At 42.8% G+C, this 25,490-nt stretch overlaps 1 protein-coding gene across 1 annotated transcript in view; it reads left to right on the top strand.

The window, feature by feature from the left end:
• RGS7BP (regulator of G-protein signaling 7 binding protein) overlaps positions 1 to 25,490 on the top strand; it is a 77,340-nt gene that overhangs the window by 43,679 nt on the left and 8,171 nt on the right. Inside the window, exon 3 of the mRNA XM_015410219.1 lies at positions 17,087 to 17,217. Within this exon, the coding sequence (XP_015265705.1) occupies positions 17,087 to 17,217 (131 nt within the window). The remainder of the gene's footprint in view (positions 1 to 17,086; positions 17,218 to 25,490) is intronic.

The raw sequence follows: 25,490 nt of genomic DNA, 5'->3' as shown, positions 1-25,490 counted from the left end.
TGTCAATTGAGGCTCTGTATGGGTGCAAGACTGCGGACTGATCTTGGAAGGTGTCAGTCTTTTAACGTTCCTTTTTTCTCTCTCCCTAGCTGGAGTCTTTCGGAATTACAGAATCCATTTAGATTTTCCACATCAGTCCCAGGTTCCTCCGGAGCTTGTTATACAAGATGATTGCTGTAGCACCGATTGCCCTTCCCTTCCGAGATGAAAAAGAAAACCAATACACTGCTCTGGTCTTGGTTTTTAACGAGTCTTTCACATCCGTGACCTCTGATTATGGGCTGAGAGGAATAGGCCACTATAGGGATGTTTGTTTCCCTTTTATAAGCACCCTGCAGGTGTTTTCAGATGCTCATCATATTCTGCAATGTGTGATTCTCATGTCTTGTGAATCTTAAAAGGCAGCTACAGTAAAGCATGCTTACAAGAAAGTATTTTTGGTGTATAATTAATTTCACGGGCTAAAGGTTATTAGAATGCCCAGTGACAAAGATCCTCATTATGTAGTCTTCTCTCTAAATTAGTCAAAAGTCATTCCACTGTGTCAGCAGAATGTTAAGATGGAAGACTCGTGCATGCAAAACCGAAAGCAGCTTTGAACTGGGCTGAAGTACCAGCTACGCCAGAAGCACCATGGTTTTGGATGCCCTGCTTTCTTTTCTTTTCCTTTACTAATTAGTAGTCCCACAAGGAAGTGGCACTGTGAGGAGAATGTGCCATTTCCCTGACACACATGCCCCTGTGCCACTCTTCCTTGTCCCCCAACAAGCTTCATTTTGCTCCCTGGGGGGGTCACTGGTATCATTGCTGTGCTTGTCTTTTCCCCATGCAGTAGTGGCTGCAACTTCATTGGGCCAGCTCACTGCACAAGCAGTTACTTGGGAAGCAAAACAAGTGAAAGGAGGCAAGAAGCTTGACTTGTGCCCATTGTCAGCTTCCAGAGCTATGCTGCTGCCACTGGATTCAGGGCACCTCATACCCAACCAGGATGGCACCGGAAGAGCTGCACTTTGGGTGGCAATAGCTGCGATAGCTCAGTGGTTAAGACGCTGAACTGCAGGCTGGAAGGTTGGTAGTTCAGCAGTTCAAGACCTGAGTGCCGCATGATGGAGTGAGCTCCTGTCTCTGGCCCCAGCTCCTGCCAACCTAGCAGTTCGAAAGCAAGAAATTGCAAGTAGATAAATAGGTACTGCTTCGGTGGGAAGGTAACAGCGTTCTGTGCGCTTCGGTGTTTAGTCATGCCGGCCACATGAGCACAGAAACGTCTTCAGACAGCGCTGGCTCTTTGGCTTGGAAACCGAGAAGAGCACTGCAACCTTAAAGTCAGATTCGACTGGGTTTCGAGCAAGGGAAACCTTTACCTTTTCTAGGGCATGAACTGGCTCTATAGCTATATGATGGGAGTAGATCAGGGGAAAGGTACAGGAGGGAAGGTTTAAACAGTCCTTCTGCAGTGCTGTTTTGCTGATTTTCAAAGCAGCTATGTGGGACTGCTAATGAATTTTATTTTTAAAAAAGCAGGCTAATCTTAGCTCTCCCACCTCCTGTTTTATTAAGCCCTTTTTAAAGGCTTTTAAAAAACCTTTCCCCCTTGCTGCTGTCCTGCTGTTTGTGCTTCTCTTTGAAATTCAACAGTTTCATCTTTGCCATCTGAAGACTGGCGCCAAATTACAGCCTCTCCAGTTTAGGTTGTGCTTGGCAGGGATACCAATTGTGAAAGATTGCAAATGGCTAAAATACTCAGATGTGTCCTTGTGGTGTACACAAACAGAAGGTTGAGGGTAGTGTTTTGGGGAAATCATCCCAAATGAACATCATGGAAATTGCCTCTTTTCTTGACTGTCTAGACATTCAAGTCTTGTAAGCATGAATCTCCTTAAAGAAGCATGAAGTTTCATTCATTTTAGAATCAGGTTGGATGTCTTTCAAAAAGACACTGTGTGTTGGATCTGATCCTTCAGTGAGTGAAGCAAGTGGATTTTGACAGTGTCCACTGCAGCCTTCCACAGTCCCTGAGAAAGTGACTCTTGAGGATCAGGGGACTTTGAGGTCATGTGACACAGAGGCCATAGCCAGAAGGTGATATCAATAAATATCCCACCACCAGAGCTCTGTGGCTTATGCGAGAATAAACAGAGAGATTGTTGATCTCTGCTGAATTTTGTTTCCCCTTCTAGCTGCTTTTCTGTGCTCTGCGCGCCATGTGGTTTCTAGGAGTCTTCCTACGTCTAACAGAGGCTTTTCAGGGGGCATGGGGGTGGGTCTTCTGGGGAAGAAAGTGCAAGATCCCTTCAGTGAACTAGCTCCATTTACAGTAGGACTGAACTTACCCTCATAAGAAAAAGCTTTTATATTCTGGTTTAACTGGATGTGTGGTATAATGGTATAACCTTGGACCAAAACAGCACTACAAGACACAAACCATGAAAACAAGTCTATGTAACAATTTCTTGTATTCCCTGTTTGGTGCAAAATTGCACAGCAAGTAGCATGGGATGTGTCCCAGGAAAAGTCAGCTAAATTGAGCAGGGATATCCTTGCACTGAAGGCAGCTGAAGAGCCTGTACTAGTCTTTAGAATTAGGGGGTGGGAAGGGAATTGCCATCCATTGAAGTATCCTTTCTATGTGTAATGTATATGCTGAAACATATCTAATCTCCTACATTACAGCCATCTACCTGTTCTAGAGCAGTGATTTTGAAATTCTTCTAGAGAGTTTCTGCTGAACATCCAGTGTGGCTAAGAGACAAAAGATCTGAGGTTCCTGCTAAAATGATTAGTTGTCCTTCAGGCGCTGTCACAGACCACCAGCACAGCCACATTCTGTGATGATCTCTGCCGTGTTTCAAAGGCCTCAATGAAGGCAAGTTGGGGATTAGACACTGCCATGCCACCACTGCTCAAGAGATATGGAGGGAGTTCTTATACCAGGGACTCCCATCATTTACTCACTACCACGTGAGTTAGGTTAGGCTGTAAGGAACGACCTAGATCAAAATTGCTCTCTGTGAACCTTGAATGTTGGTCTGCTCAGTCTATTGCAATCACTGTACCATACTGGCACTTCCAGAATAACATTCTAAATAATCTGATACAAGATGACTAATTTCTGTGTTCTCATGGACCACTATATGCCCCAAACCAAGGAGATCCAAAACTCACCAAGGGCCGGAAGAACCCAGTTCTGTCACATAATGGCCAGGATCTATCAGAAAACTGGCAACTCTATCAAACTTCAAGAGTAATATGTACTTTGGCAGTATGGATGGGTTAGGAAGAATTGTGTTTCCTGAAAGATCCTTTCAAGAGGTTGATTGACATTGGCCTTTTGCCTTTCCAGTATGTTGCTGTTGAGGTTTTGTTCATTTTTGTTTTTGATTCACATTTATTTTGGCCATCAGGAGCCAGATAAAATTACTTTGGGGCTTGATCTTCCCCAAGAGCTGTAAATTGGTATATCTAGTCTGATACATAGGTAGTATAAATATGAATTGTAGCTATATATTTGCTTAGAATTTTAGTTATGAATCCCCCCCATTGAGTTATATTAATCAGATTGTATAGGAACAGTGCTAACAGGCAAGTACATCATTAAAAAAGGTTTTCCAGTTTTACTCACAGTCTATTACAAATAATATGTTACATTAGTTAATCATAAAGCAATGTATACTTTAGCAGGAACCTTTTTACAAACTGATAATAGCTCCATAGGCATTTTTCATTTCCAAGGACCGAATCCTGTCCTTTGCTATTATATTGATTAGATTGGAGGCTGTCAGTTGAATTTGGCCAGATACTGTGCTGAAAAGATAATGGTTAGTATTAGAGCTCCCTCTATGGGGATTAAATTTAATGTCTTAGAAGCTGGTTACTCGGTGTAGGCTTGTTCAGTATTTTTTTAATAGTTTGCTAATCTATTTATGCCCAGCTAAGGTCAGTAGACCTGAAACTGGAGCGCTCTCAATAATGTTTTTGAGTATATGGATTATTTTCTTTGTGTTAACATTGTTCATTAGTAGTAGAAGTAGCAATCGGAAAAATCAATTTCTGAAATTACTCACTGGAAGAGGTGCTTGATTGTAATGAACACTGAATGCTGATTTGCATAATATTGATTTCAAGAGGGTTTAGGAGTTTGACCTTTTGTATTTTGTGTTCAAGTAGAAATGTTATGGATATGTAGTTTGTGAATTATGTCCAGTATTTATCCTCAGGGGTCATTTCGTAGAAAAAGTGGTCAGGAACTCATTAGCATAACTCATTAGCATAACTTATTTGCATATACCACACCCCCTGACATCACTGGAAGTGTGTCAGAAGGCAACACCGACCACTCAGGCTCCACCCCTAGGGACTGTCTTTTCACTCTGGGGGCTGTCATTCCAGTCCCAGAGTAGCCTATCTGGGCCCAAAGACCTTAATGGAAAAACCATTCCACATTTTCTTTGCAACTTTTTTTGTGCTGCAATGTATTTCAGTGGAGCCCATGCAAGTCAATTGGCATGCCTGGCTCCCATTATGTCCAGTGGGCCTTCAAGCCTCTCCCATTTTTTTCCTATGGGCAATCCTGTCATTTCTTTTATATATCCCAGTTAGTTGTCCTTTTGAAACTGTACCACACCATTTTAAGTAACAGCAAAAAGAAGAGCATGAACATGTACAGAGTGCACATTTCTTGCCAATGTTCTTTCTGGGCTGCACATAGGGCAAAATGAAATTTTAAAGCGTCTCTGGAAATTTTAAAAGTCTTTTGTTGAACCCCTTTAAGGGAAGAGGCCATAGCTCCATGGCAGAGTATCTGCTTTGCATGCAGAAGGCCCCAGGTTCGATCCCTGGCACTTTCAGTTACAAGGATCAGGTAGGAGGTGATGCAAAATACCTTTCCCTGAAATCCTAGAGACCCACTGCCAGTCAGAGCAGACAATCCAGACCCTGACAGACCAAGGGTCTTACTCAGTCAAATGCAGCTTCATGTCAGCCAATAATGCAGAGACAGCAGTGTGCAGGATGGCACTCTGCTCTCTTTGCACAACTCGCATATCACCTGACATATTCAGTACTTAAAACCTGTTAAGTGGGTAACAAAAATTAAAAAACAAAAAGGAAAAAAGAACAGCACCACAAATGCTTTAAGAAACATGTCCAAGTAAGTGTCAGAGGAAACTCTGATACAGTCAAGTTGTCCAAAGTTTTTCAACAAATGGCCTTAAGAGACACGGAATAAAATCAATGTACTTATAACTCCACTTCAGACTGTCATCCAGATGATGAGGTCAGTAAAAGAAGAACCAATTCATCATGATAAAACCATCTGTGATATGTTTTAACTTTTGTTGTCATCCACTCTGAACCTGTTTGCAGGGAGGGTGGAATATAAGCCAAAACCATTAATTAATGCCAGATGGGCAGACACATTATTCTTTAGCAGGAAAATAAAAGTTTCTTTGAGTAGGTCCCTGGAATAAGCAGCAAAACGTTTTTCTATACAAAGAAATACAGGAGTCAAGTGGCACCTTAAAGACCAACAAAATTTATTCCAGCATCAGCTTCCTGTTTTATTTGGTTCATGCAACAGAGAGGCTGTGGTTCATTAGCAGAGAGTCCTCTTTGCATGCTAAAAGACTCACGCTGGTCTCTTTGGGCGCTTTGCACGCGCTCGAGAGTGCTCTTTCCACACAACTCACATTAGGGCTCCTAACTGACTTGAGAAAAAGTGCCCTGCCCCTTTAGTACAAGCTTAACAGGGTATTATTTGCCTTCTCATTATTTGCCCCATTTCCACATATTAAGCCTCTGTTGGCAATTCTAACACATACACGTTTACCCACAACACCTCTTACCTCAAGCTCCTTCCTGGCACCCTCGATATCATCCAACTTCAGCTCAAGATGCATCGGCTTCCACCACAGCATCCTGAGATCGGCTCTAAACAATCCACGATGGAACCACGTCAGTCTCCCACTAAGCTATTCGCCTCTGGGGCCTCTGAGCATCCCGTAATCCCCACACTGCCAGGCACCCGGAAGTGCTTGTGAGGAACGGCTCGCAGAATGGCCATAGAAAGAGCAGGACTTGCTTTGCCCAGCAGTGTTCAGATGGTATTTTTGGGCTAAGAGAAGAGTTAAGGAAGTGTGATGGCAGTGTCAAGAAACGGGAGGGTGGACTGCGCGCCTGGGAGCCCCATCCGCCATGGAACGTCTCTGCTGGGGCCAAGGGAGGAAGGGTGCATGCATGGGTGGAGGGGGGCAGCTACAGCGTTCCAGCACCCGGGGGGGGCTGGCCCATGGGAATCTGATTCAGCAATGGAGCGCCCCAGCCATGGCAACAGGAGGGCAGCTGCTGGGGGCGTGCCCGAGCCCAGCTGCAGCACAGGCTGTGGGGGCCCAGCGGGGTGCAGGTGGCAGGAAGTGAGGAGGTGGGACCAGCTGGCGAGCAGACAGTGGAGACGCTGAGAGCTGTAGGAGCTGTGCCAGAGCGCCGCTCCGGCCTGCTCCGGCTCGAAATGAGGCCTGTTTATCCTGATGTTAAAGCCAATGCAATGTAATTCTTAGCATGTAAGACTAAGATTGGCCTGACCTGGGTTCAAATCCCTACTCAGCAGTGAAGCTTACAGGGTGTACTTGAGTCACTCATTCTCTGACCTGTTTCACATGGTTGCTGAGAGGATAAAATGGCTGAAGCCTTGAACTGCTTGGTGGAAGCACAGAATAAAAATGTGAGGTAAATATATGCAAAGGTATATTTGGGGGTCTGGCTATTTGAGGAAGATGGTCATTGGGTAGGTCAAATCATATCTCTTTGACCCCTTTGTGTCCCCTTCCAGAAAATTTACTGATTTTACTAAAAGAAACTAGACCTGTTCTAGCATCCCACCCACACTTTCACTATACCTGCTTGTAACAATTTCATTTTTTTTTAAAGAGCCACATTTTGGTTCATACTGAGTCGCATTTGGCTCTAGAGCCATAGGTTGCCAACTCCTATGCATAGAAATATCACAGACCGTACCTCTGACTTTTTAACCACACTGTTCAGTTTTCCCTTTCTGTGTCCCTTTTGGTATTTGCTGACTGAGGATTTGCTTCAAGTATCTGTTAGTCTTTGAAGTATCACAGTACTCCCTTTCTTCCTAACATTGCAAAAAATGGTTGTGTATATAAGGATTAAGTAATTTCCTTAATTTTTCAACACTGTTGGCAAGTGCCCAGGTTTTTTTGTAAATTACGTTTGGTAGCTATTCCTTTTTCAGGTGGAAGGCCTTGGTCCAACAGCTGAAAAAAAGAAAATGGAAATCTTGTTTCATTTGACATCATGGACTAAGTCTGAACTTGGTGCAAGGACCTTGCTGAGAGAAGCCAGTCTGTACTCTCTCTGTGTGTTAAAAGGGAGTTCTAAAGCAGAGGACAAGAAACAAATTTGGACAGTGGAACCACCAGGGAGGACTTAAGAATGCTTTTGTACAAGTTAGACTTGGACATGAAATTTTGACTTTATGATTATCAATTAATCATGCATTGCACTTTCACAATGAAGTCTTCAGTATATATGTGTGTGGGATTTTTTTCCTGGTTTTCCCCAGGACTCATTTCTAAGATTTGCCCTGAGCAGCATGCATCTTTCCTGGCATACTCAGATCTGGCTTTCACATTTTTCTATCATTTTAGGGTTCTTTCATCTATGTGTGACCTGCATGTGTAAATGAGTCATGGCAATCCAGATGTTACTACTATTACTTTATCTCACATACAATAGGTTGGATCCTGTGAACAAAAGGACTCCATGAAACAGAACTCTTCCCCTTTTTCCAAGCACTAATACAGTCAGATAATTTTGACCTTGTGTTCCCTCCTCTTGCTACACATTAATTACTTCCCCAAATGGAGGGAAGTTCCCTCTGGATTGGTTCCGTTTGAAGGAGAGAACACTGGAGACTTGGGGTGTTTTTTGTAGTATTTATTTTATTTACAAATGTACAAGTATAGAACAAGGGCACTCCTACGGGGCAACAGATCCAATAGTCCACATCAGAGCCTTACTGAGGGGGATTGTGCACACCAGGATGCTTTGACCAATTCGTAGTGTCTGTTGTCATCTCTTTCTCTCTGTTTCTTCCAGCATCTAAACTGTGCTTTCTTTTCACAGACACTCAACTTCCCCCAGCCAAGGAAGGTATAAGGTATCACCCTCTTCCCAGCCCTGATATGTGTGTTAAGGGAATGTCCTAATTCTAATTAAATTCCCTCCCCTCAAGATTTTTCTGGGGGAGATTAAGAACTCACTTCAAGGCTCATATGCTAGCGAAGCAGATAGGGTTTTTTATTTAAGAATTAATTCATTCTGATACCAGCTCATTAGAGGGTTTCCCAACTGGCTGGCACACCTCTACAAAGTAAGATCATCCTTTATAATAAACAACAGACAAAGAGGGCAGGTTCCAGAAACTTGAAGGACAGTAAATCTTGCTCTTGTACAGAGTTCACGCCACCCCGTTTACAGAACACTCAGAATTTCAGAGAGGAACACAGAAGCAAAACAATCCTTTTTTTTCCAAAATGAAGATACCAGAGTCTCCATACCATGTCCATGACTTAGCCTGCTAAGGCAAAAGGGGGGTGGGATTGATTAACAGATCTTGGGTAAGGAATGAGAGTAAAGGTAAAGGAACAATATAGAAAACCAATTAAAAATAAAGATTAATCTATCTCATGCTCAATAATGAAAAACTCAGTAAGGATATTAAATCCTTCTTCAGCATTTCTCTAACAGTGTGCTTGGGCAGAGCCATTTCCTAACACAAGGCCCATGAAGGTGATATCTGTAGTAGAGAAGTGTTGCTATTCCTTTCATCATGGTCTGTGGCTTCCCTTGACTTATGCTACTTAAGACAAGACCATAGCATTGAATCAATACATTTTAAGTCTCAGCATGGCCTCATTTGCAGATCCATGGATTGGGCCATGTAAAAAGAAAGGAGAACGGAAGCCCCAGGTTTTCATTAAAAAAACCCTGTTGTTTTTTTTAATGGAGGGGAGTTTAAATCTCCCCAGAACAGAGCACCAGGCATCTCCATCAGCCCGGCATCCTCACAGTGGAAGTAGTGGAGGGCTACTGGGTATGTGGATAGAGGAGGAAGAAGAAGAGATTGGATTTATACCCCGCCCTTCACTTGGAGTCTCAGACTGGCTTACAAACTCCTTTCCCTTCCCCTCCCCACAACAGACACCCTGTGAGGTGGATGGGGCCGAGAGAGCTCTGACACAAACTGCTCTTTTTCAAGGACAGCTGTGCCAGAGCTTGTGACTGACCCAAATTCACATCAGCAGGTGCTAGTGGAGGAGTGGGGAATCAAACCCCGTTCTCCCAGAGCACTTAACCACTACACCAAACTGCTCCCACCATGGGAGCTGTGGAGGCGATGGTCATGTGGGTGGGAGAGGAGCAGGAGACACTAGCACCCTGCCACTGTGAACCACAGAGGCAGTAGCAAGGTGGGCGGGTGGGGGAGGAGTGGAAACCAATTGAACAAGGACTGGAGGAGGCCTGGGTTCAAGTCTCCACTCTGCCACAAAGCAGAGCAGTCATTATCTATCACTTTAAATTATCTCAAATGGCTGTTGCAAAGATAAAATGAAGGAAAGGAGAATCATGTATGCCCTGCTGAGCTGTCAGATAAAAATGTGATGAATTCAAGTGAAGGGACAGGTTGGCAGACAGCATTGCATCAGAGTTTCCTCACCTTGGAACTGATTTCCTGAGGAAAGAATTTCATTTCAGTTGTTATTTCTAATCGGTCATGCCTAATTTTCTATTTGTATGGCCAAAGGAAAATCAACACAGTTTTGTAGAGGAATCTGCTTATCCTTCTCAGAAATAGGTAACGTAATAAATAAACGTTTTATTAACAAATTGCCCTATCCATTCTTCATTACCTCTGTGGTGACCGGAAGAAAAAGTGAGATCACACTGTTCATTGAAAGCATAGTTTCCATAGCAACCACAACCTTAGAGAAAGAGCCCCTGAATACAGTATGTTAGCAGTTCTTAAGAAGAAATTGATAAAAGGAACAGTCTTTAATGAAACATTTCCCAGCAGCACTTACATGCTTAAAGACAGTAGCATATGATTTTCATTCTGAAAGTTACTGCAAATGGTGCTAATGGATGAAGTTCTTGTTGCTTTAGTATCATATGCTAGGATCAGGTGCTGGACTAGATTGCAAGTCCATCATAGTTAATAAGAACATTATACTGACTTCAGCAAGAGGTAGTGTGAGCTCTAAGGGACAGAGCACCACTTAACCTACTGCAGGGACAGCAGGTGTAGTCTGTGTACTAGGGTAAATAGAAAGCTTGTATTTTGCCTGGAGCGGTTACCAGTAGTGTTGCATTCAAATGTCATGAAAAAGTGGTTTGATTAAACTGTGGTTTAGTGTAATGTCTGAATGTAAACTACCTAGCCACCTGGTGGGTGCTAATCTGAGATTCTAAACTATAGTTTGTACCTGGCTTGTTAACTTTGGTTTGTTGTGACCAAAACCCCCCAGTTTATGAAGAGTCCATTCCTTTGTGCCTATGATTTTTTTCTGAGAAATCCATGATACCAAAAGACTGATCTGGCGAGCCCTGTAAGAATGTCTTCACATGCAGATTGCATGTCACCTGGAACTATGGTTTATTGCATTTGGCAGAACTATATTTGACTGATTAAAGGCCATTATCTGTGTAGATAATAAGCACAGAGGAAGTGCCCATGTTTGCTTCCTCACTGTTCTTGGAGATGCTGCTTTTCAGACATCTGTAATCATAAGGAGGAATGGACCCTTCCTCCATGGACACATCCTCCATGCAGAGGTCGATTCGGGGGGGATCGCAGTTCCCCCGGGTGAGGTGTGGGGGGCGGGGCACACGACGAAGCCCCGCCCCCTGCTTCCAGCTGCCCCGCTTCTGGCCCTCATTCAGCCAGGAGGAGGCAGGAGAAGAGGGAGGGTAAGTTGCTTCCTCCCCGCCTCTCCCCACCCCTGTCTGCCTGGGGCCAGGGAGGGCCTTGGCGGAGCTTCCTCGCACTCCCGCCGGCCTTGCAGGTCCACTGCCGGGCCCCTAATGTCAGGGTGTGTGGCATATGCTAATGAGTTATGCTAATGAGTTCCCCTAGCTCTTTTTCTACGAAACGACCCCTGCCTCCATGCATTCGCACTGGGCAGACAACCTGGCAGTTGTGTGGACAGAGCAGTTGAGGCTTGTGCCTGCTGTCCTTCTCTGCACATTGATGGAATGTGCAGAAAGGTTGTGTGCCCAGAGCTACTGCTACAGATCATTCTAGCATCTCTGAACTCTTCTATCTTATATCCACCTCATTCTTCTACATCTGTAAACAGTGTTTCACTTGGCCTGTGGGCTAGTAAAAAGTTCTGTGGGTTAGTAACTTTAGTGGTTTTTCCCCAAATGCTGATATAAATTGTGAATTCACCATGAAGATAACCTAATTCATGACACCCTTGAATCTTGTATAGATTTTGTCCACGCTGGCCTAGTACCTGTTTTAAAATCTCGGAAAGATTTCCTCTCCAAGGGAGTCCTTCCAGTTGGTGCTACTCGTCTCACCTTCAGCTGTCTCCTTTTCAAGGCCCCAGGGTGGGCCAAAGAGCAGAGGTTTCCACTCTGCTCCACTTGGCTGTCTCTCCCGCCCCCTTCATCCCAAAGCCACAATGTCAGCCAAATGGGGTGAGGCCACTGTCAGATTTGGGAGAGCCCACCTGGGGTGCAACTTCCCCTTCCCCACCCAGGCATTGTGAGCACTTCTTATGACAGGGAGCTGGACTTTTGTATGGGGCTTAAACACTTCTACAACTCATTGTTTTCTGTGAGAGATTTAAGTTTTCTTTCTTTTCTGTCTTTTGAAAATTCCTGTTCTGAATGATGATAGCAGTATCTGTGAGCCAATTTGTAGTGTAGTGGTGAGCCGGTTAAGTGCACGGACTCTAATCTGGGAGAACCGGGTTTGATTCCCCACTCCTCCACTTGCAGCTGCTGGATGACCTTGGGCAAGCCATAGTTCTGTCAGAGCCGTTTTTGAAAGAGCTGTTCTCTCAGAGCTCTCTCAGCCACACCTACCTCACAGGGTGTCTGTTGTGGGGAGAGGAAGGGAAAGGAGTTTGTAAGCCGCCCTGAAACCCCAAGTGAAGGGCAGGGTATAAATCCAATCTCTTCTTCTTCTTCTCAGTATAATTTCAAACTAGCTAAAATTCCTATTCTTAACTGGTAAAGCCCGTTTTCTAGTTTATAAAGCAAGCTAGATTGGTAAGTATTAATTTCAGGGTGAAAGTTAATTTTCTCCTGTTGGAATCAGAAGGAATAGAAACTTCTGAATCATACTCATAGCATGAAGTGCCCTGACCAAAAAATTATGTAAACAACGTTTTTTATCAACATGGCTGCAGTCCAGAGTAAAATGTGCACATATGGTTATTTTCCCATGGTTCACACAGAGAATTTCCCACATCATTAACAAGAATGGGGAAGTGGCTGTGTGTACAAAGCTGCATACCACGCATGCCGTCCAGCTTTCAGGATGGCAGCCAACAGATCTCTGTCCTGCTTCATAATTTTTCTCAAAATAGCTGTGAATTGGTGATCTTCCCCTGTTGTTTCTGTTAAAATATTGTGATTCGTATCATCTTATATAGTACAGCTGCAGTTGAAAATCAGTTCTCAAAAATTTATTTCTTCATGCTAATAACTGATGTGAGTGTTAAGCAAGGAGGATGGGTACAGTTATACCTTGCTATTTAGCAAAGAGTAGAGTTGATATTTAATTGACATCCAGTTAATGTTATACTACTAGAAATACTGGAACAATTTTCATAAGCATCTTTATAGGATGAAGTTTTTGTTCAAATCAAAAGTTGTGGTGTTGTGTATGTCCAGAAAGATTTCACTTGGAATGAAGAATGTGTTGCTCTGTTAAAGTGGAAGCTAACCTTTCCAGTACGTTAAAAGTTTGAGAAGTTCCAGTAAGGACTTCCAATTGCCAATGGTGCACCTTCTTTGTTTAATTCACTCCACAGATTCATTTACCTTACCCCTGTTTCCTTGCAATTGTGAGAAAATTCACATAGAATATTTGGGCAAGTCAGCAAATTTTGCTTGCCTTGGTTCAATGCACACGTTGTTAGCTACACAATAAAATGTGCTTGCAGCAATTTAAAATAAGGGCCCAAAGTGGTTGAGTAACTTGACCCTCATGTAGGTTAAGTGAGCATCATTTGCTGTTGGCCTCAAACTATTTCCATTTTGATTGGGATAAAAAATCATTTTAATCTCATAATGTAAGCACTGGGATATACAATTGTTGCAAATCATTTATCAAGTTAGTTGCTCTCGTTCCCTGGAGGTAGCCAAGAATCTAATTGTATTTCAGCGTAAGTAGCACTGTGTCCCTAAAAAAAAAAAATCACAGAGCTTTAACCCAACAATGATTTTAAAAAATGATGAGTGACTATATTTGTGGCCATGAGGGCTAATTATTGAAATGATCCAGCTTTGTCCAAATGCTACTTCATATCCTGTAACAGCCACACCGTGGCTCTGCTAAGTGATCTCTTCTTTAGCTCTTGGTGTGACCTGGTCTGTGGTGGGACTTCAGGCTGTCTGAAATTCTATTCTTTTTACATACGCATTTAATTCTTCTTTAATGAAGGCTCATAAATATGACCCCCGCCCCACTGAACCAGCCTTCCAGAGTTTTACAAGTTCTATACACTGTTTCCTCTTCCAGATGAAACAAGGGGAGAAGGGAGGAGAAAGACAGCATCCTATGATGGACGTGAGACAGTTTTTCCATGGGCATTCTGTTTCCTGAATCTCCCTAAGGAGTAATTAAAGTGTTTGGCCATTAGATATGTAACTTTTCTGGAATATTTACAGCCATGGAGTGGGCAGAACAAATGGTGGTATTTCTAAAAAAATTACTGTCCTGCTTTAAGAATAAATCATTAAGATATGCTAGCCTATTATCATATTAAATTTAAGTGCCTGCCACTTTTTTCCCAAAACCCCCCCTGCAAATACACCTGATACCAGGAAGAGACAGAGAGAGCTGCATTGCTAATTTGTTTATTTTATTTATTTATTTATTTATTTCATTTATTTCCCCGCCCTCCCCGCCAGGTGGGCTCAGGGTGGCTTCCAAAAACTGATAAGCAGTATACATTTTACAGTAATAGAATAAAATACATCATTTAAAAACAGACAAGTCAGTATAAAACATTCATTCGATGGCGATAAAAATAAAGTGCAGTTTAGGGACACATTCAGCGGTGCCACCGCGCTAGGTCGTGTTGGATCGGAGTTCACACAGGGCGCTGCTGGTAGGACGTCGCTCCTGGCGGAACGCCTGCCTAAAAAGTTCTGTTTTCACACCCCTGCGGAACTGTGACAAGTCCCGCAGGGCCCTGATCTCGGCAGGAAGCTCGTTCCAATAGGACGGAGCTACAAACGAAAAAGCCCTCGTCCTGGTTGCCATCAGCCTAACTTCCTTTGGGCCACGGAGGTCCAGGCGGTTTTGGGATCCTGATCGCAGTGCTCTCTGGGGAACATACGGGGACAGGCGGTCCCTCAGGTAGGCCGGTCCCTGACCATAAAGGGCTTTAAAGGTCAAAACCAGCACCTTGAAACGAATCCGGAATGCTATTGGGAGCCAGTGCAGAGTCTTAAGCACAGGCTGGATGTGCTCCCTCCTGGGGAGACCCATCAACAGCCTGGCCACCGCATTCTGCACCAGCTGCAGCTTCCAGAGTTGCACCAAGGGCAGCCCCATGTAGAGAGCATTGCAGTAGTCCACCCTCGAGGTGACTATAGCATGGATCACTGCAGCCAGATCATTGCATTCGAGGAAGGGAACCAACTGCCTAATTAGCAGAAGATAGTAAAAGGCTGCCTTGGCAGCGACTGCTACCTGGGCCTCCATTGTTAAGGAAGCACTCCCAGACTCCTGACCCTCAGAGCTGGCACCAGCGGCGCCCTACCGAAGGCTGGGAGTGGGATCCCTACCCCCGTACTGCTCTGATTCAGGCACAGGACCTCCGTCTTCGTCGGATTCAATTTCAATCGACTCAGTCTAAGCCATCCAGCCACGTCCTGCAACGCCCGGTCCAGATCTTCAGGGGTAGAGTCAGACTGACTGCCCAACATCAGATAGAGTTGGGTGTCATCCGCATATTGGTGACAACCCAGCCCATGCCTCCGGGCAATCTGGGCAAGGGGGCGCATATAGATGTTAAATAACATCGGGGAGAGCACAGCCCCTTGGGGCACACTGCACACTAGTGGGTGCCTTCGGAACTGCTGCTCCCCAATGGCCACCCTTTGTCCCCGACCTTGGAGAATGGAGACAAGCCATTGCAAGGCAAGCCCCTGAATTCCCATGTCGGCAAGGCGGTGGACAAGCAGCTGATGGTCAACCGTGTCGAACGCCGCCAACAGGTCTAACAACAGCAGCACTGCCGTCCTGCCCTGATCCAGATGTCTCCGGAGGTCATCCGTGAGAGCGACCAGTACTGTCTCCGTCCCATGGCCCGAGTGAAAACCGGACTGGAAAGGATCTACAATGGAAGTGTCATCCAGAAAGCTCTGCAACTGTATCGCCACCGCCCTCTCTATTAACTTGCCGAAATAAGGCAATTGCTAATGCTGCATCCTAAGCACTCATATTGACATTTGAGAAGCAGGCAAAAATAAAAGCTGAAAACAGAAACTGAGAGTGTTGTAGCAAACAAAAAGATTTATTATTCAGACTTGGTAACAGTCGTTACACAGCCACGGTATAAAGTGGCTGTATCAGCAAATGCAGATATAAGTGTTAAAAATTTATCTCTTGTATAGTGTAGTGTCATCATATACACATTATGTCGTATTAATTGTACACAGAACTAGCTGCTTGTGACTAAAGTATATCATTGGTAATGGGTTGTGGATGCAAGTGGTATATATCCCCCAAAAATATCATCATGGAAACAAACGTTTTTAAAATTTGTGTTTTCACAGACAAAAAGTTCAGGGTTTTCCATAAGGCCTCACATAACAGGGACTTTGTTGCATGTCGTATTCTGTACTATTTGACCTCTTGAAGAAGCCTCTTTTGGGCCGAAACACATCAGGTCATATATTGTTCTCTTTTGTGCATTTGTCACTTTATTTTATGAGGCTTCATTTGTGCCCCTACAAGGTTTTTATATGCTTCCGAAATAAACACATGTACTTTTGTCTATACCTATTGATGTTTTTAACTTTTGGCCCTTAATTAGTTTTCTAAATTTCCTTTGGAGGTTTTTGCTTGGTTTGGTTTGGTTTATTCTTGCCCTCTCTTTGTGGGTGCTCACATATATAGGCCCGTGTGTTTCCCTTTTTAATCCACCTTTGGACATGTTTGCAATGGGAGCGTGAGTTTATTATGTGAGCTGCTTGTCTTTGCCTTGTCTTATCACCCATATCGAGGGAAACAGAATAACAGAATTTCTAGCTCTTTGTAGTTAAAATAGTTACTTTCAGAAAGATCTATAGAATCGCACATTCTGTACACCGGTGTTCCAAAATAAATCATTGGATCTACAGAACTCTGAGTGGAACGCCACTCCTGGAAAAACTTATTTCCCACTGCTGCCTGTTTTCTGCAACAGCTCCCCCCCCCCCCCCAAATGCCATCTGAAAAGCTGCATCTGAGAGTTGGGGAATCTTTGGTAATGGCATGGGAAGCATTAGAGGGAATTGCAACTTAAGTGGGAAATCCACAAAGATTGTGGATTCTTGCCTTGTGTGAGCAAAGTACCTTCCAGTAGCACAAGGGCACTGTTGGATCCAACCCATTTTATTTCACTTTCAATGAGATACATCAGTTGTACACACAAAGGAAATCATTGTTTACTCTTGCCTGTGAAAACTCATGGTACAAATAAGTCTTTAATGAACCACAAGACCTCTTTTTGTATTTGCTGCAACAGCCTAACAAGGCTAGTCCACTGGAATTGGAACCACGGTTGCCTATGATAACATTTTCAGGGTTTTTTGTTTGTTTGTTTTATTATTGCTGCAGCCCAGAAGATGGTGAGATTCATCCTGAAATCTGTAGACTATATATCCAGTTGCAGTGCTGCTTAGAAATGTATACAACAGAGATGCTAAAATCCATATGCCTACTAGGATCACTTCAGCTTCATCGAAAAGGTATTCACACACACCATAAACTTTAATTCTCTTGATCTTGTTATGTTCACTGAGTTGTCCTTCTGCACAACAGGACTTTTTACTACACAACTTTCCTTTATTAGGCTACAGCCAGGCAGCTGAAAGGGTTCTAGTATTCTTGTGCTTCTCAGTCCAGGCTGTGTCCATCCCTGTGCACACCTAGAGCTCTTTGCATTCTTAGGCTTTCCCACTGATTTTAGTAGAGAGAGCAATTCAATATGTGCCAAGGAATATGGGTCAGTTGCTTCCAATGAAAGGGGGGGAGGTTGAATCAGGCCAGTTAGTTCTACTGATGGAAGGGGAGGTCCCACTACTGACCTCCAATTCTTCCCCTTATGCTGTTCCTGAGGGTCTTCTAGGACTGTACGGTAAAAGTAAGATAAGGAGGGTCATTCAGTTGCAGCATGGTGCCAGAAGATTTTGTTTTTATTTAACAAACTTTTATCTTGGGTATTGCCCATTTTCCTAGGCAGTATTATGCCGTAGCCTGTTGTGCAGGATTAGGAGTTGGGAAGATTCCCTGCAGGGTAGAGGCAACATGGTGACTGTCCATATCTTCTGACACTCTGCTGCAAGCCACTGCAGTATAGCATAGGGAAGAACAAATTAGTGATGATCAGTAATGGTAGAGAGGCTGGTAAGTGGCTGCAAAGTTTACAGATAGCCACAGATCATATGACTGATGGGGAGGAGAGCATTCTATTTCACCAAAAACATGTCCCATTTCAACCCACATTTGCCATAGACGATATTTTAACTCTGCCTTCTTCAGTCCTTTATTTTTCTTCTGCTACATCTTCTACCAGGACAACACTGTCCAGTTTTCCATGGAGAAGTACACTGAAGCTAGCCTTACAGACATCACTATGTCCTTGCTTATTCAAGGAAGTGTTCCTGATAGCTCAAAAGGACTGAGTAAATGTTTGCACTCATGAATACATATGGCACATTCAGGCCTCCACTGGGGGGGGGGGGAAATGTGTACATGCAGGTGTTGAGCAGAAACAGACTGCTCAGTTCAGCGCTTTGCTGCCTTCACCTGCCTCATGGAAATACAGCAGCCCTGCAGAATCAAAGCCTTGGGCTTTCTGTTACTTTTTATATCTTTTGAACAGTTCAGTTAGATATCCAAGTTCAGACTTTTTTTTCCTGCAGGGAGGTGACCTACAGGAAGAAACCGAGGCTTGTTGTACAGAGTGGAAACATCTCAACCAAAAATAGCTCCTCTACAGAAGGAGGTTGAGCTGTTTTAGTACAGATGTGCTCTTGCAAGCACGATGCCTTCCTCCCACACACTAATTGAGCAAAAGCAAAGCCTTGGGAGTTTGACTCTGTGCATGCTTTTTGCTGAGGACACAGTGGGGATGAGCAGCTCTTTCATCTGTTCCCTGTTTAATCTGTGCTGGTAAACAGTACTAGGAAACGTGAAAACATATTTTGCATCAGTAGAGCCTAGTTGCTATTTATAACAGATCTCTACGAGCAAAAGAGTGCTTTTACTGTGCAAAATGTTTTTCAGTTTTCATAATCTTCATGCATTAAAATTCCCCATGTCATAGGCTACCGTTTAAGTATTTTAGAACAGTATTATGAGAATGGCTGGAATGCAGCACAAGTTAGAAAGGGACATCTGTTTCAAATTTTATGTTGGCCATGAACCTCTTAGGGATGGCTTAGGCAAGCCCCTCGTGATGTCAGTGCTGTCATTCCATGCAACATTGTTCTCAGGATTATTGAGATAATGTATATGAGGCACTTTTAAAATATAGGAAATCATTATATAAGCATTAATAGTAAGTGTTTATTTCAAACCCCTTTGTTTAATACTAGTGACATGATCCTACCATTTTCTTATTGCTTCCTTTTTGAAAACCACCAAGAAAGCTATTATTATTTTGATTCCTTATATATAGTAGCAATTCTACAAAAAAAAATTTGTGTTTCAATATGTAACAGTCAACTGGATGGCCTAGGCTAGTCCGATCTTGTCAGATCTCGGAATCTAATGAGGCTTGGCCCTGGTTAGGACTTGGACGGGAGGCCACCAAGGAAGTCCAGGTTCGCGATGCAGAGGCAGGCAATGGCAGACCACCTCTGCTCGTCTCTTGCCTTGGAAACCCCATGAGGGGGGTCGCCATAAGTCAGCTGTGACTTGGCGGCACTTTACACACACAGAGGAATCAACTCAAAAACACAATGTTGCTTATAGAAATGGAGCTCTGGTTATCTCATGCTCACTTAATGTCCTTCTTGCAAGAAGGATGGAGAAACTTGTCCTGAGCTGAGAGCAATACTTTATTTGCTTAGGAGTTCTTTTTTATGCTACCTTCACAGAGCCCTCCTCAAGGAGGCATATAAATAAAATCATCATAAATGATCAATATTTGTGGGGGGGGGGAGCCTGGGGGGAGCCATTAAGAATAAGCCAGGAACATAAAAGGAGCATAACGTGTTCATAAAACAGACCTCAGACCATAAAACCACAATAAAACCCCTTTTTAAAATAGTATCAGAAATAAGTCATGGGTGTGGTAGCTGGAACTAATTTTCATGTTTTAGTTCTTAATATTATTTGCATGTCATTTTTGTGCACATAGCACATAGGAAGATAGAGGGGATTTTGTGCTTACTGACCAGTCTGAGTAACTATGGTCCCTGCCACACGGCAGGGAAAACACTGGCCAAAGTGCGGCTTTTAAAAGCCGCACCAAAAAAGAGACGCCACGGCGGGATCCCCTGGGGCCAGGGATGCGCCGGCGGAAAGACGCGCCGGCGATCCCACGGCTGGCAGTGATGCGGCCTTTCGGAAAGAACCACCTAGGTAGGTGGTTCTTTTTTGCTGCGGGGTTTGGCTGGGAGGGGCGGATTGGGAACGGGTGCAGCACGGGTGCAGCACGATTCCCAGATGTTGCTGTGGGATCGCGCCCGTTTGCTGCGGCCCCGATCCGTCCCTCTCCCGGCCCAAAACCTCTCGTGTGGACAGGGCCTATGTTTGCGTAGAAATGTTTGTTCACTGAGACTATATTTAGGATTTGCAGGGCATAACTGCCTATATTTGTATATGCTATAGGTTTTCTTAAAATTGTTCATGCTGTACATTTTGAGTGAGTAGAACCTTGTCTTTAAAAAGCATCTCACTCATTCCAAAGGTGGAAAAAACGCTATTCCTTAGGAATTTTTTTCAGTGCTTCTCAAAATTTCCCAGTTTTTAAGAGGAAAAATGGGGGGTAGGCAAGAAAAATTGGGTTCTTTCATGAGAAATTTTCCAGTGTTTCATTGGGCCTTCATATCTTTGCTGCTAGCAGGATTTTACCCTTCCCTACCAGAAACACTAAGTACTTGCAAGCAAAGGAAAAACAAATTCAGCCCAGTTGTTACCTGCTAATATTAGCAGGATTTCCCCCACTTCTCTCATATCATCTGATATTCTTGCTTTGTTACCTTCAGATGAGCCAAAACTTAATGCAGTTCTTGAAAACCTTGATAGGATGGGTGTAGGGATAAACAGTGGTTTTACTTTAATTTTCCTCTTTTTCCCTCTAATCTTTTCATATGTTTTTCATTATGATTTCAGATTCCTCTCCAATCTGAAACCATAATGGTCTGGAATCTGTTTTGTAGAATAAAAGGTGGAGTGTTATAAAAATATGACTGTTTGCATCAGTATCTCTATGTAGTGCTGTATCTTCTGTCAACCTTTAAATGTGGCAGAGTCCTTTGCAAAGGGCCCAGCTAGGTGCAATACTGACTTGCACATAGCTTATTCCTGGCTTTTTTGTCTGATTAAATGCTGCCGCGGAGGCTACACTAAAACAGAAAAGTTGTGAAAGGTAGAAGAGGTGCTAAATACATTCTCTTGTACCATTTTTGCACTAAAAATGGCCTCCATTTTATCAAACTAACTCTCTGAAAACAACCTGTTTGTGACTTGAGAAAGAGACCTAGTCCCAGCCATAGCTTTGGGGGCCTAGTGCCCTTTATTTAGCAGTGCATTGGGGGGGGGGGGATTATATATAACTGGCCCTTTCTCTGAGGAGTTTATAATCTCATTTCCAACAAGCTAAGAACGAGAAGAAAGGGTAACAGTAGTTAAGATAAACCTTATTTGCATTTAAAACAGGAAAAAAGCTTACCTCTTTACCTACAAGGTTTAAATTTTCTATGGAGTCTTCCTTGTTCCCTTGTTGTTTGTAGGCATGACTAAGTAGCTACACAACTTTTAGAAAGAATTTTAAATGTTTGTATAAATGGACCTAGGGTAGCTCATTACTCCAGGAGCCAACTGCTTTCGATGATAACTCCCCCCACCCCATATTATGAATATATAATGAATCTTGTTCTTCATTAAGCTACTTCTTCCCTTAGATCGGCACTTTCAGTTACTGTGTGTGCCATCTAGAATGTAGCTATACAAGTTTGCTGGGCACCTATTGGATGGTGCCTGTGACCTCACAGGTCCAACCCCCTCCACCGGTAACCTACCATTTTTTCTATGTTAACAGAACTGAGAACTTTCTTCAGTTAACTCTGAAGCATGAGGAATGTTCAGGTAATCGACCTGTCTTCTAAATGTGCCAAGAGTAGCCATTTTGGGGTTGTGCACTTTTCCATTCCATTGGTGAAACAAACAACCCTTAGTTATTTAGAACCATTTTTAAAATTCACAAACCTGTCTTCTGCCTTCTCAACAGGTCTGTGTCTCTTTACTGATTATCTCCCATCCTAGCCAGTGTGGTGTAGTGGTTAAGAGTGGTGGACTCTCCCTGACCTGTTTAGCCCAGGCAAGCCTGATCTCGTCAGATCTCAGAAGCTAAGCAGGGCCGACCCTGGCAAGTATTGAGATGGGAGACCTCCAAAGAATACCAGAGCCGGGAGGCAGACAGGCTATCAAGCCACTTCTCTGAACGTCCTCCATGCCCCACTAGGAGTCGCCAGAGATGGCCATGACTTCCAGGCACAGGCACGCGCGCATACACACAAATGCAAAAATACCAAAAACAAAAAGAGAAAGAGAGTGGCGGACTCTAATCCACAGAACCAGGTTTGATTCCCCACTCCTCCTCATGCAGTCTGCTGGGTGAATTTGGGCCAGTCACCGTTCTCTCAGAACTCTCTCAGTCCCACCTACCTCACAAGGTGCCTGTTGTAGGAAGAGAAAGGGAAGGCGATTGTAAACTTCTTTGAGATTCCTTAAGGTAGAGAAAAGTGGGGTATAAAAACCAACTTTTCTTCTACCCCTCAGACACATCCACTATTCCTAGTAACCACTCCACAAAGTTTCAAATACTTAGAGTATGCTTCCTTCTGATCATCTGGATAAGCCCTCTTAGATACCTAGTCTGTCCCAAAAATGGTTGGCCATGAAACAAACACATTAAACTGTTTCCAGATTCTAAAGCCCACTTCCCTAAATGTGGTTGGCTTTTGTTTTCATTTTTTTAATCACGTAGGGAAAAACAAAGTGAAAAGTCCTAACCTCCAGCAGGTAAGAAAATCATCAGGTAGACTTTCTCTGCCAGATAGCTTGTTGTTACCTCTATCCTGTAATGAGCACAGGTAATTCATGAGACATTGGCTATCTGTACATAGATGCCACTTAAGAGCCACTACAGAACCATTTGTCAGGGACTGGGCAGCTGCACTGGAAATGTGGAACAACCGCCTGGAGGCACTCAAGTGCTTTTCAAGTGGAAATCGCTTACAGACAGCTGAACACCAGAATCCCTTGCCTTGTGCTGCCTTGTGTTCATTGTAAGCCTGCAACCTGCATTTGGCTGTCTGAAAGGATTCATTGTTTTGCAGCTATGCACTCAGCTGTCTCCTCTATTTAAATAATTTTGCTGTCTTTGTTCAATTAGAAGAGGTGCTAAGCAGGAGAATCTTAGGAACTTCCTGTTGGAAGACATTGTTTTGCTTTTGTGAAGCTGGAGGAAGCACCTCACCATTTTATGCTCCCCAAGAACTTTACTCTGGCAGTTTGAGTTAGTATTGGGGGTGAGTTACTTTGAGTGTTCTGCGAATTCGCTCCAGAGCACAGGGTTGTTCATAAGCATGGCCATAAAAATCATTATGATAGAAGCTTCAAGAAATATTGTCAAACCAGTCACTTTAAATAAGAAACGAACCTGGCCCATAGGGAAAATAATTTGCGTGCAACATTGAAAGATTCTGCTATAGTGCACCATTGATGGAAATTCAAAATGACCTTACAAGAGAGCCGAAAAATTTCTAAATGGAGATTGAATGCAGGACTATTAAGGGATAATAAATTTCTATCCAAAATCAAACAAGATATAAGAGAGTTTATAAAAATAAACCAAACAGAAAACATGTCTCTAGGCATGATATGGGATGCGATGAAGGCATTTTTGCGTGGACTTCTTATTTCACAAGATATATGGAAAAAAAGACAAAAAAGGGAAAACTTTAAAAAGCTAACAGAAAATCTAAAAAAGGAAGAAGTAAAAGCCAAAAGTAAAGGGGAAATAAGTGAGATAATGATCAAAATTAAACTGCTACAACACCAAATAAATTTACTACTGACACAGCAGATAGCAACCAAAATAGAGTATGCTAAAGCTTACTTCTTCGAAAACGCGAATAAACCTACGCGTTGGCTCACATATAAGCTGAGAAAGGAAAAAGAGAAAAGAGAAATCCAAGCGCTGAAAAACGAAAAACAGGAGTTAAAATATAAAAACCATGAACTTATAACAATTGTAGAAAATTTCTACAGAGAACTGTATAAAAAGGTTCCAAGCACGCAACAAGAATTAGAAAACTTTTTCGCAAACCATAACAAGAAGAGATTTACTGAAGAACAAAGACAGATCTTAAATGATAAAATTACAATGTGCGAAATAACTGAGGCATTCAAAAAACAAAAAAGGAAGAAAGCTCCGGGACCAGATGGCATTCCGGCAGAAATACTGCAAAAATTGGAAGAAGAAATAGTTCCGCTTTTTAAAAAAGTTATAGACGATATAGCTATCTCTGGGAAAACACCAAATTCTTGGAATGAGGCAATCATATCTTTAATAAACAAACCAAACTCCGAACAAGATGATATAAAAAACTATAGACCCATTTCACTCTTAAATGTGGACTATAAGATCTTTGCTTCAATCCTAGCAGCAAGATTTAAAAAAGTCATGACCCAAATAATACATCGGGACCAATCAGGATTCCTTCCGAAAAGGCAGATAAAGAACAACGTTAGAACAATTATAAACATCCTAGAATATTATGAATATAATCCAGGCAAACAGCTTGCACTAATATTCCTGGATGCAGAAAAAGCCTTTGATAACGTTAATTGGTCCTTTCTGAAGTATAAATTAAAAACGTGGGATTGCGGAGAGAAGTTTGAAAACATGTTCTTGGCCATATACAAAGAGCAATGGGCGAAAATAGTTGTAAACGGAGAATTATCACAAAAGATCCCAATTCAGAAGGGCACCAGACAGGGCTGCCCGCTCTCACCTCTACTTTTCATCTTTTGCTTGGAATCTCTAAACGACATGGTGAGACAGAATCCAAATATTAGAGGCACTAAAATAAAAGGTGAACAATATAAATTACAGGCTTTCGCTGACGATTTGGTATTCATTCTGGAAGATCCCATCACATCTATAACGCCACCTAACGTACCAAATCCAAGAATATGGAAATCTGGCAGGATTAAAAATAAACTTGAAGAAAACCAAAATCCTAATAAAAAATTGCTCTAAAGAAGAGATAGATAAACTGCAAAACAGTACCAAGATGGAAATAACAGATAAAGTTAAATATTTAGGCATAAATTTGACAAAGGATAATGCACAACTATATGTGAACAATTACAAACCCTTAATAGAAGAAATCAAGAAAGACCTGAAAAAATGGCAGGATCTTCACATCTCGTTGATGGGGAGATCTGCCACTATAAAAATGAATGTCCTACCTAGATTTTTGTTTCTTGCGCAAACAATCCCTATATTAAAAAATTACAAAATATGTGAAGAACTGGAGAAAATAACAAGAAGCTTTATATGGCAAGCAAAGAGAGCACGTATAAGATTAAAATTACTACATGATAAAAAAGAAAGAGGAGGCCTGGGTTTGCCAGAGTGGAAACTATATTATAGAGCGGCAGCAATGACCTGGATTCGGGATTGGATCTTGCTAGAAGACAGTAGAACCTTAAAATTAGAAGGTCATGACCTACACATGGGCTGGCATGCCTATGTGTGGTATGACGAAGAGAAAAAGCA

Source organism: Gekko japonicus, unplaced genomic scaffold (genome assembly GCF_001447785.1).
Source record: "Gekko japonicus isolate JY-2015 unplaced genomic scaffold, Gekko_japonicus_V1.1 scaffold179, whole genome shotgun sequence".
NCBI lineage: Eukaryota > Metazoa > Chordata > Lepidosauria > Squamata > Gekkonidae > Gekko > Gekko japonicus.
Note: the sequence above shows the minus strand (reverse complement) of the source record. Positions and strands in the feature narration are given on the sequence as shown.